The 11,585-nt window shown below is 32.2% G+C and overlaps 2 protein-coding genes and 1 long non-coding RNA gene across 3 annotated transcripts; 1 reads left to right on the top strand and 2 right to left on the bottom strand.

The window, feature by feature from the left end:
• Positions 1–3,400: 3,400 nt before the first annotated feature.
• Positions 3,401–4,442, top strand: LOC149475353 (uncharacterized). Its single transcript, XM_089713203.1, has 2 exons — positions 3,401–3,439; positions 3,801–4,442. Exons 1-2 carry the CDS (start codon positions 3,401–3,403, stop codon positions 4,350–4,352), a joined length of 591 nt encoding a protein of 196 aa, XP_089569329.1. The 3' UTR covers positions 4,353–4,442.
• A 754-nt stretch (positions 4,443–5,196) lies between these two features.
• Positions 5,197–6,036, bottom strand: LOC149475352 (uncharacterized). The gene is made up of 2 exons (XR_016318086.1): positions 5,428–6,036; positions 5,197–5,388 (listed from the first exon to the last, which is right to left on the bottom strand). It is a non-coding gene; the product is annotated as an uncharacterized LOC149475352 (long non-coding RNA).
• A 1,227-nt stretch (positions 6,037–7,263) lies between these two features.
• Positions 7,264–10,592, bottom strand: LOC149475351 (adenosine 5'-monophosphoramidase HINT1-like). The gene is made up of 2 exons (XM_089713500.1): positions 10,141–10,592; positions 7,264–8,279 (listed from the first exon to the last, which is right to left on the bottom strand). The coding sequence occupies exons 1-2, from the start codon at positions 10,468–10,470 to the stop codon at positions 8,118–8,120; spliced, it is 492 nt and encodes a 163-aa protein (XP_089569626.1). The 5' UTR covers positions 10,471–10,592; the 3' UTR covers positions 7,264–8,117.
• Between the last annotated feature and the right edge of the window lie 993 nt (positions 10,593–11,585).

Here is an 11,585-nt window from a genome sequence, read left to right as displayed (position 1 = left end):
AGGATAGGATGATTGGTTTCAGGATGGAGTTAGTATTTAGTGTCTTATGTATAAGTATTTTGTAACTTTTGTAAAATATAAAGAAATTATCATAAAAATATAGTTAAATCAAAATAAAGCGGTTTTCATTTTTACAAGATTCTGTTATGCTTATAAAAAAACTGCGTGTGTGCCGAGCACACGTGTCAGAAGTGAAACTTCTTTGGCAAGATTCAAAGATACTAACGTGACGGTTTTGCAATGACACGACTTTGAAATTTTACTCTCAACGCGCTTAAAGAAGTTTCACTTCAAAATAATATAATCAAAGTTTTATTTATAAAATCACTAGCGGTCCGCCCCGGCTTCGCCCGTGGTACATATGAAAAATAGATGTTGGCCGATTCTCAGACTTACCCGATATGCATAGAAAATTTCATGAGAATCGGTCCACCCGTTTCGGAGGAGTATGCAGACTAACATTGTGACACGAGAATTTTATATATAAGATTTAATTTATATACTAACAGTTTAAGTAACGCCAAAAATTGTATATTAATAACAATTTAAAAGAAAATTATTAAATAATGGTATGAGTTAGAATGAGAGGAATCACAAAATATGTCTAAAATCTAAATTATTATAGACTAGCGGTCCGCCCCTGTTTCGCCCGTGGTACCTGCATGTTTACGTTTTTATTTCATAAGAACCATCCCCGTACTTCAAGGAATAGATTCCGCAGCGCACGCGATGACAGAATTTTTATTAGGGAAATTTTTTACACCTTGGGTTACATTATTGCATTTTTGGTAAGGATCTCTAATATTTTTGAAAATGCAATATAGCCTATGTTGCTCAGTGAAGATGCAGCTTTCTAATGGTGAAAGAATTTTTGAAATCGGTCCAGTAGTTTATGCGTGAAAACCATACATACATACATACATAAAGACAAGCCTTTCCTCTTTATAATATTAGTATAGAAAACACACTTTTAATGAATATTGACTACGATAACTGCCTCAATGTAGTGAACATGAATATCATCTAGTGTAGAAGTAATATTTTATCGGATTTAAAGCTATTTAAATTCGCTTAACAATTAATTTCTAAGTAATGACCGGGTTATGGCAAAACAGCCTTAGGTGCATAGGCCCATATTAATAAATCGAACACATACTCGCGTTCAAGTACGAAATCAGTTGATACACTCCCAAGTTCAGTTCAGCACCTTGATATCATTGCTGATTAATAAATACATATCAAAAAAAGACGTGTGTCACTCGGGGACTGCCGCGGTAAAGCTATTGCATGCTATGCCTTCAAGCCACACCTCCGTGCCCGTCGGAGTGGGGGGCGTGAGGTTTTTTTCGTTGTGGAATTTCTGGATTCGGTCCCCGCGCTCAAGGCCCACGATAGAAGCTATGCAATAGTTAATAGCTTAACAGCGTCTTAAATGAGATCGCTCGCAATGGCGGGAACATAAACGTTGAATTTAGGAAATAGGAGCCGATCATGCTAGCGGTGACGTCACAAGTGCGCTCATAAGAGCCGAGTGTTCTTTATAAATTGACGGTAAACTCAGCTGATAACGCAACCCCAAGTGACAGCTCAAGTATTGTTTACTAGATTTCCGCCCGCGGCTTCGCCCGCGTTTTCAAAGGAAAAACCGCATAGTTCCCGTTCCCGTGGGATTTCCGGGATAAAACCTATCCTATGTGTTAATTCAAGTAACTATCCATACGTGTGCTAAATTTAATTGTAATCGGTTCAGTAGTATTTGCGTGAAAGAGTAACAAACACACACATACATACCCTCACAAACTTTCGCATTTATAATATTAGAAGGATAGCGGAGCAGCTCAAATTTTTACGTAAGAGCATACTCAATACTGAGATCGGTTTAGTAATACGGGCCTAAGATATGACTACTGGCCGGGCTATGGCAAAACAGCCTTAGGTGCATAGAAATAGCTAATTTTGAATGCCTTAATTTTTTGTACAGGGTGTCCCACTGCTGGTATACTAAGCTCAAAGGAGGTTATAGTTTTGCATACGCTGAGTACGTAAAAAATACGTATAAAATTTTAGACGCCTTTTTTGTTCAAAACAAATGAATTCTTTAAACTCTATGTGTACAACCATAACAAGCAACCCGCCCAACTTTGCCACCAGCACGTGAGCATGAGAACATAATGAGAAACATAATCTTAAACGATAGTTTAAGATTATGTTTTCATAGACAAAATGCTCACATTAGAGAAGCGGTATATGCCGGCTCCGCGAAGCTAGAGAAGAAAACATGGATTTTCATGAAAAATTTAGCAAAACAATTTTGACGTAATTTTGTTGTGTATTTTTTACGTGATCAGTGTATGCAAAACTACAAGTCCCTTCGCGCTTAGTATACCAATAGTGGGACACCCTGTATAAGCATTAATATAAATATAATCTACGTATAGAAAATTAATAAAAGCAATGGTACTTGAGCTTAATTAAGCACGATGAATACAAGGGAATATTTTTTTTAGTAAGGTTAGGCTAAAGCACAACTTTAGGATATCTCCTAGATACAAATTAGGATTACCAACATCCTATCCTCAAAGTGTATCCTCTATCCCCGACCGGCCGTTATAATAATTTATAAATAAATAAATTAGTTAATAAATATTGTACGGATGCCGTTTATTGTTGTTTTATTTCCTACCTATATCCTTATTTTAATAAATAATAGGTTTACAAATCGATTCCAAAAGTAAAACAAATTGTTGATTGAAACTATATCATTTTAAATTATTGAAGTAGCTAATATGATGTTTACACACAAATTAATAATCATGTCATCATGAAAATTGCTGAACGGAATTTTGTGAGACTGCAACTAGCAGAAAGCACCTATTACGAAAAGTAAATTGGCTAAGTACGCAAAATATAAATGAAATCTATCTAACTGCTGTTTTCAACAAAACAGGTTTCCATTTACTGCATATTATATGGAAATATCTAAGAATTAAGCTTATGATCAAAACAGCCTGAAGGACTAAACAACAGTCGATTTTATTAAGTAGATAGTTTAGAATGAGAAAAAATTTAATGTTAGTTTAGTGAACCATTAGGAACCGATAAACAAAATTTCTAATTCAAAATTTCTCTTACACACATTTTATGACCTACATAATATACCTAAGTACAACGCATGTAGCCATAATAATTTACAATCCACTTATGTAGTGAATAAAAACACTAAAATCACGTACTATTAGATTAAATATTTCAAAACTCATACGCCTACCACGTAATACGTGACAACGATGTCGCAAAAATAATTAATATGTAATAAACTTATGTAATTGTGTTAAAATTTCACAATTTTGATAAAAACTACAATATAGGGCACCGTGTGAAGGTGGAATTATGAGTCAACATGAGTTTATTTGCCCTTGTGTGTTTTACTTTGTTGCAGGTAAGTTAAACAGCATTTGCTTTTAGTTAATATTCTACAGAAATATATTACGTATCGAATCCTATATTTTCAAATCGTGAAAACCTTTTAAATCAATGTTGGTATAAATAGCTTGATAATCCCCCTATGGGTTATGTTATATGTATGAGGCAGATGCCATTTCGACTTTCAACTGTTCACTGATGGAAAAATCTTTATAAATCAGCCTTTATTATCCCGCTAAACAGAAACTTTATTTCTTAATCCTGTCACCTGTGCATATTATGATAACCACTTATTAAGAATAACAAAATATTGATTAAAAAGAATATTACTTAATTGTAAGTAGTAGAATAACGTAACATATTCATTTATTTCACAGCAAGCATTCTCGCAATGCCTGTGGCCAGCACCAACCCCGATCAGCCTGTCACCACCACCGGTTGAACTGCTATTGCCCCCACTCCCTCCATGTGCCCCAGCCTGCCCCTCACTTGCCTCTGAACTACCGGCGCTCACTCCACTTCTATCCTCTACACTGTCTGCTTCAATCGCAGCTTCTTTACCACCGTTGTTAGAAGCTGCTTTACCTTCAGTTTTGTCATCGGCGTTAGCTGCAGCGGCGCCGTTGTTAAATGCAGTACCAACGTGTGGAAAGGCCCCAGCTTGTCTGTCTTTGCCCCCTGCCCCTAGTTGCGTAGCTGCCCCCGCGCCTATGTACTTGTCTATGCCTCCACCTACGCCTTGCGTGTCTTTACCACCTGCTCCTACATGTGTTTCCTTACCCCCACCTGCCCCTACCTGTGTTTCCCTGCCTCCGGCTGCCCCTACGTGTGTTTCCTTGCCTCCAGCGCCTACCTGTATGGCTTTACCCCCTCCTCCATGTGCGCCTGCCCCCATGGTTTACGCTGCTCCACATTATTATGGTTGTTAATGTGTGAATAGATATTATGTTCTTTATAGCTAAACAATTTTGTGCAATAAATTTGTGAATTTAGGCCAATAGTGGGAAAAAGTGCAATGATAAACTAACATAATTTTTGTATACGATAATTATTGTAGCTGTAAGTTAGAGCATGAGATAAGCCCTTTTTGACACATAGTATTATATTATCAGTAACCGAGTGTTTACATAATTCATCTTTTCGGTATTTTATTGTAATTAATCTTACAATGAAATTGTAAATGTTAGTTTTCAAAGTGTTTGTGCTGTTTACTTAAAATTGGTAATAAATGGTTTTAAAAAATGTTTTATTGTTTTATTTATAATATTAATTTATATACTTACTAACTTCGTACCTTTTATAATATTTTATGAATTTGTGAGGGAGGATAGAACTTATCTTTAAAATATAATTTAACTTTTAAATCCATATTAAATATGTTCAGGAAAAATGAATCATCATGTCACATTTAATAGATAAGTAAATAGATGTGCTCAAATGTAATGTCATAAATTTTAATATCTATACTAATATTATAAAGCTGAAGAGTTTGTTTGAACGCGCTAATCTCAGGAACTACTGATCCGATTTGAAAAATTCTTTCGATGTTAGATAGCCCATTTATCGCGGAAGGCCTTAGGCTATATATCATCACGCTAAAACCAAAAGGAGCGAAGCAGTGCGGGTTTAAACCGCAGGGCACAGCTAGTAACAACATAAATGGTTTATTAGGAGAATAAGAGATGTTATAGGTAGGTAGGCGAAGAGGTGGTGGTGGTCCAAACATGTGATATAGAGTAGGTACAATTTTATTAGTAAAATAAAACACAAATCTCAAATAACAAATTTATTAAATACCTTTGGTTACAGAATTTAACATTACATTAAATTCTTAACAAATAAACAGTTACGAAGCGATTCTTTACATTTTCTTACAAAAACATTCAAATCACGTCCGTATACGCCCACAACCAATCTTAAACTAAACTAATTTAAAAAAATTACTGGATTTATATAATAAATTTTCTGTCTTTTGTGAAGGTATTTATCAAAATTTACTTTTACAAATGTTTTTAAACTGCTTGCTTGCTTTAATAAGTCAATTTTTTTTCTACTATCTTGAAGTTACAAAAATGTTAAGAAATTGCATATTACATATTGATATGAATGACAGGTTTCAATTTTATTTTAATACTTTTTCATATTTATAATATGAAAAAACCACAGCTTGCGACGAACAGTGGCAAAAGTAGAATCAGCAGAAAAAATTACAATTTTTATTAATTTTAATGAATATTCCTAATAATTATCTGCTGTTTATTTTTATTGGATTATTATAAATAATATATAGTTATTGTCATTTTAAAATGATTTTTTATAGAAAATGTGAAATAATAATAAAAATAACAAGTATATAAATTATTAGTAACATTCATTAAAATAATGACTACACTGTGACTAGATTTGACTATTGTATTTTGAGATTCAACTCTAATAAAAATTTCATTTTTTTGACTATCAGACCCACAGTTTTTGTTTTATTTATTTTTACAATAAATAGATAGTTCTACCCGTTAGTAAAAATAACCTAAAATTTATATAAATCAAATGGTATACTAAAAATCAGGATATTTTTTAATTTTGAAATTGTTTAAAATGACTTTTTGACAAAATTTTAAACTTTAAAGAATACTTAGGGCCTGTTAGTAAAAAATAAGGCAATATTTATGTTATACTATATTAAGTAGTTTTTAAAGAAAACCTGTTGCAAAATAAGAAATTTATGAATTATTAACTGTACTGAATAAATTTTAAATATAATAATACCCTAAATCGTGGTTTTTATTTAGTTAAAATAACCCATACTTATGCACTGCGGTCAACAAACTGTAGTTATTTCTTTCAAGTTAGGGCCTCAAATTCTTTACAGATTACGTTACGAAAGTCGATTTTAATTAGATATACAATTTGAAGGCACATAATACATAATATCCGTATAACGATACACAAACGACTCTCTGATTGAAATTTTAGATAAAAAATCTACTTAATCCGAACACAGATTTTACAATTAGTAAAATATTTTCAATTTTGAACAAAAATATCAAAATCCATTACAATTTAAGAAATTTTCAATTTGATATTTAGTTTTATAGCATACAAATAGTTAACAAATGAGAATTTTTTTAAAGAATAGAAAAAAATATCAAATTAATTTTTATCATAAAGTTTTCTTATATATAGAAAGTCGTTTATGAATAAGGCCCCAGGGCCTCTAAAAGTATAAATACGGCCCTGGTTTTAAGAAATCTGTTTCGATTACATTGATTGTTTTCTAAAGAAATTATTAACAAAACATGTTACATCGCCAGCAATGTATATGCCAAGTAGCTTACTCGAGCGTTTAATTAAGAGGCTAGGCTTTTAATTAAACAGCTGATTAAGCTATTTGGCTGTAACATATAGATTTTTCTGGTTAGATATATAAGGCACTAGATCAATGCATTAATATTCAACATTAATACCAAAAAATATATCTATAAATGCTAATATCTATTATAATAATGAATTACATAGAAAAATCAACAAGATTATATCGATGGAAATCTTAGTACTACTTTGGCTGAATTATTGCACTAAGAACTAATTTATTAATTAATAATAATATGAAAAAACTTAAATCTAAATCTAATACTAAGAAATGGCCATAAATATGACACAATTTAAAATCTTTAGTATTGCTTTGATATTGTTTGAGCGAAATTCGTACTTAATACATGGAATTTTAATTCATTTTTGATTGAAGTTTTTTTTTCTACATTATCGATTAAGAAAGTAAATATACAATATTTTAATAAGTAACAATTACAGTATTTATAACAGTATTTCTATACTTTAAAACACAAAATTGTAAATTTTAGGGTATTACCAAACAATTTTTAAGTTTCATAATATGTAATATAAATTTCAAACCAAAATCAATACTTGTCTGAAACTGTCTGTTATATTATTGTCTTTAAAATGCTGAATGGATTTTGATGAAAACAAACTAGGTGAAATGATAAAAATTAGGAAGTTAAGTTAGGAATAGATGAGGATATTATTATGAATGCAAAATGTATGTAATATAGTAAATCAAATCTTTTTATCAAAAGATTCGTTACTATCAGATAACAAACAGACAAATTGTAAAATATCTTCACAATGAACATAGTTTATTTTCTAAAGCCTTATCATTGTTAAAAAATTCCCGCCAAAACTGCGTTTTAACTTTTTTATGTAAATACGCTTTTAATTTTTTTTTATGCATACAGTATATTTACTTCATAATCGATATCTCGAAAAAATTTTACGTTTTATAATTTGCAATTTTCAAATTTGGCAACACTGAAATAAATTCCGAATACAGATTATTTTTAAAGTAATCTTTATTTATCAATTCGAAATGACAGATTTATCTGATTCAATTTTATTTCAACGTTATGAACAAGACTGAACTACTTTGTCTATGGCATCCCTCAAACCCAAAGTTGAATTTTTTATCAGAATTTTCACAATTTTAAAACTACCCGAAACAAACTTCAGCTTTTCAACTGTCAATTCAGTTTTAAACTTGACACTGGCACAAAGTCTTTACTCATTGCTTTAACTAGAAAAAAAAAACACAGTTTGACAGCTACCATAGACAAAGTGATTAAATTTTTTTTTTCAACTGTCACTTTGACAGCTTAGTGTTGCCATCCACGAATCGGTAATTACCCCGGCGGCCAGCCCATTTGCCTGCCGCCGAGAACATGCAAGTGTAGATGGTAGACAGACTGTGCTCCGTGTCTACCGTTGTTTATGACTAGACGCCAGCCTGCTGGAGCTCGTTCTGCGCCTAGCGATCTTGCTACCACCATGAGATGGCCGAGAAGCTGAAATGAATGGAATAGAGAGATTTTAGTAGACTTATATAAGTTATCTATAACTAGCGGTCCGCCCCGGCTTCAGATTTTTTTTCTAATAGATTAGCTAAATTTGTTGCCTAGCACAAATCTAGAGAACAGCTGAACCAATTTGATTTTTAATATTCCTTCAAGTATGAAAATGAATTTTTCGGAAAGAAAATATAATATTTAACTCGGGCGAAATAGTAGTTAATATAAACTTAATTGTTGATTCACTCTGGAATTTTAAAATATTTGGACAGAAGAGAAAATCATTTCATTAGAGATCATAGTATTACTTTATGAATTAGTGAAGGCTGCATTTTATTTTTGTTATTATCGCAGATAAAAATATGTGAAGCCATACTTTACTTGTCATACTTTTGCATTACTATTACTAGAGATAAATCTAAATTATCAGAATAATTTAAGATATGTCTGGTAGTAGTAACTATACTAATATTATAAAGCTGAAGAGTTTGTTTGTTTGAACATGCTAATTTCAGGAACTACTGGTCCGATTTGAAAAATTATTTCGGTGTTAGATAGCCCATGAATAGAGGAAGGCTATAGGCTATATATCATCACGCTAAGACCAACAGGAGCGGAGCCGCGCGGGTGAAACCGCGAAGCGCAGCTGTTAGTAAATACAGCTTCAGGTTCAATGAAAATCAAATCATTCTTTATAATATTTGTGTGGAGTATTAGGTAATCTTAATCTTCTTATATATAAAAATGAATCGCAAAATGTGTTGGTAAGCGCATAACTCGAGAACGGCTGAACCGATTTCGATAATTCTTTTTTTATTATATTCCTTGAAGTACGAGGATGGTTTTTATGTAGAGAAAACGTAAATATGTACCACGGGCGAAGCCGGGGCGGACCGCTAGTATAATAATATATAAATCTCGTGTCACAATTTTTGTCCTCAATGGACTCCTAAACCACTTAACCGATTATAATAAAATTCGCACACCATGTGCAGTTCGATCCAACTTGAGAGATAGGATAGTTAAAACATGTAGGTACCACGGGCGAAGCCGGGGCGGACCGCTAGTGATATTATATAACCTGCATTTACAACTACAGACAAAACCACAGGCAAAAATGAACATTCTTTATTTACAGATTAAGAGTTAGGGGTTAATTATTATTGATAGAAATTTTGCTATTGTTTTATATTGAATCTTTGCCTATTTAAGTCAAAATTCCATACAAATCAGTATTCATATTTAGACTAGCCACAAAATTTAACAGACAGACAAGCAAATTTTGCATTTATATAATTATTATTGTCACATGCTCGTGACTAAATCATATGGAATGTGTGATAAGCGAAACATGAACGCAAGGATAGCATTCCAAAATTATCTCTGTTTTATAGATAAGACATGTTTTGAGGCGTTCATGTCAACACATATTAGTAGATAATTTTTAATTATTTTCTATTTTTCTTGAGACTTGATTCTTGACTTTTACTGGGTCTAATTTTTAAGGCTTGGCTTATTGAAAAATTTTTGCGTACACAGTATATTTTGTGAATAATGTAGTTACATTGAACTAGCGAATATAGAACATTCTTTCGTTGTTCTTAGTGTGTTCGAAAAGATTCTATGCAATGTTCCAATACTTAACACTGAATATGAGTTTTCGTTTACCATCACTAGGTGAATAGTATTAGAAAATAAGATTTCAGATATTATTAAATCCACCATCAAAGAATTGAGAGTATCTAAGTAATTAAGATTATTTTCAATTTTAGCTGTATATCATTACCAAATACTTTATTGAGGTTATATTAAAAGCAAAGTTGTAAAAAGTAAATAGTTCATAAAATACCGTACATACCTCTTTATCAGTCGATTCACAGTCTTGCAGCCTGGGTATTCTGCGTTTCGGAATCACCAAAAAATGAATCGGCGCCTGCGGAGCTACATCGTTGAACGCAAGACAAAAATCATCCTCGTATATAATATCTGCCTTGATTTCCTTTGAAATTATTTTGTCGAATATCGTAGGACCAGGCGACGCAACGCTCGAAGCCTGCGCTTTTTTAACTTCATCGCTGTATGGTCGGCGTACTGCTATCGCGGCACCTCGATTCAAATCATAGATGTTTGTCGGATAGCTTTTCTTCAATCGGAACTTAAGCGCGCGTTGAAACACTTTGTTGAACATTTTGTAAGCCAATTCACATTGTATAGTAAAAGCGACGCAGTATCTCTTTGGCCTTTAATTGTTTGAATTTGGAATGTTGATTCTATTTTTTTTGTGTTAAAGTTCGCAAATTAGTCCGTGGAAATGACAATGACATGTGTAATTTGACACTTGACAGTTGGTACTTAGCACAGATTAAACATTATGTCATTATTGCGGTATCGAATACATTTCTTTTTGATTTTTTGATTTAATAATATTATTGAGTCATTTGTGAATATGAGTTGCAATAAGATAACTTCTATAACTAAAAATATCTAGTTCCTAGGAGAATACTGAATTACACGGGGACATGTATTTTATTTTATGTTATTCATTTTTAAATAACACCTTAGATAATAACACTATAATATATCGAAGTAAAAGGAATGCACTAATTTTAACAAAACATAGCATAAAATTAAGATATTTTTTTTATCAACAATCTAAAATACTGATGTAATAAAAAATATGACATCAATAAGTTTATAACCCACTAGCTTTCCACCCGCGGCATCGCCCGCGCAGAAGAAAGAAAAACCCGCTCCCGTGGGATTTCCGGGATAAAACCTATCCTATGTCCTTTCTCGGGTATCAAAATATCTCTATACCAAATTTCATGCAAATTGGTTTAGTAGTTAAGGTGTGATTGAGTAACAGACAGACAGACAGAGTTACTTTCGCATTCATAATATTAGTATGGATTAATAAGCAGTTAAATAAAACAATATATTTCAAGGATTTCAGGAAAAGGTAATAAATAAAACACAATTTTAATTTACAAAACGTTTTTATTAAAGCTTTCACAATTATTATTTACTCGTCTTATTGGATATTTTTACATGTTCATTTTTAATTAATGGCCGCTGTACATGGGTAGAGTAAACGGTAGAGTAGAGCAGTAGAGTACTACCTGTCCTACTTACTATACTAATGTAGACACTATTGTTAGAGTAGAGTACTAAAATTTCTACTAAAACCACAGACTAAAACCATTGAGTACTACGTACTAGAGAGGACATCGCTACTACACTATTTGTAACAGGAGTTAGAGTCAATCGTCTCCATTTTGTTTTTGTTACATTAATTGGTTTTAA

Source organism: Colias philodice, chromosome 30 (assembly GCF_061535455.1).
Source record: "Colias philodice isolate Cphi_HAF_F1 chromosome 30, ilColPhil1 Martin Lab GWU primary, whole genome shotgun sequence".
Taxonomy (NCBI): Eukaryota; Metazoa; Arthropoda; class Insecta; order Lepidoptera; family Pieridae; genus Colias; species Colias philodice.
The sequence above is the reverse complement of the archived record's forward strand: the minus strand, read 5'-3'. Positions and strand labels throughout refer to the sequence as shown.

Bases quoted from the DNA above. Each gene is read 5' to 3' on its own strand.
- LOC149475351 (XM_089713500.1), bottom strand. From the start codon at position 10,470: ATGTTCAACAAAGTGTTTCAACGCGCGCTTAAGTTCCGATTGAAGAAA. The intron at 8,280-10,140 runs GTATGTACGGTA...CATTCATTTCAG, and splicing joins GTGAATCGACTGATAAAGAG to CTTCTCGGCCATCTCATGGT.
- LOC149475353 (XM_089713203.1), top strand. From the start codon at position 3,401: ATGAGTTTATTTGCCCTTGTGTGTTTTACTTTGTTGCAG. The intron at 3,440-3,800 runs GTAAGTTAAACA...TTTATTTCACAG, and splicing joins TGTGTTTTACTTTGTTGCAG to CAAGCATTCTCGCAATGCCT.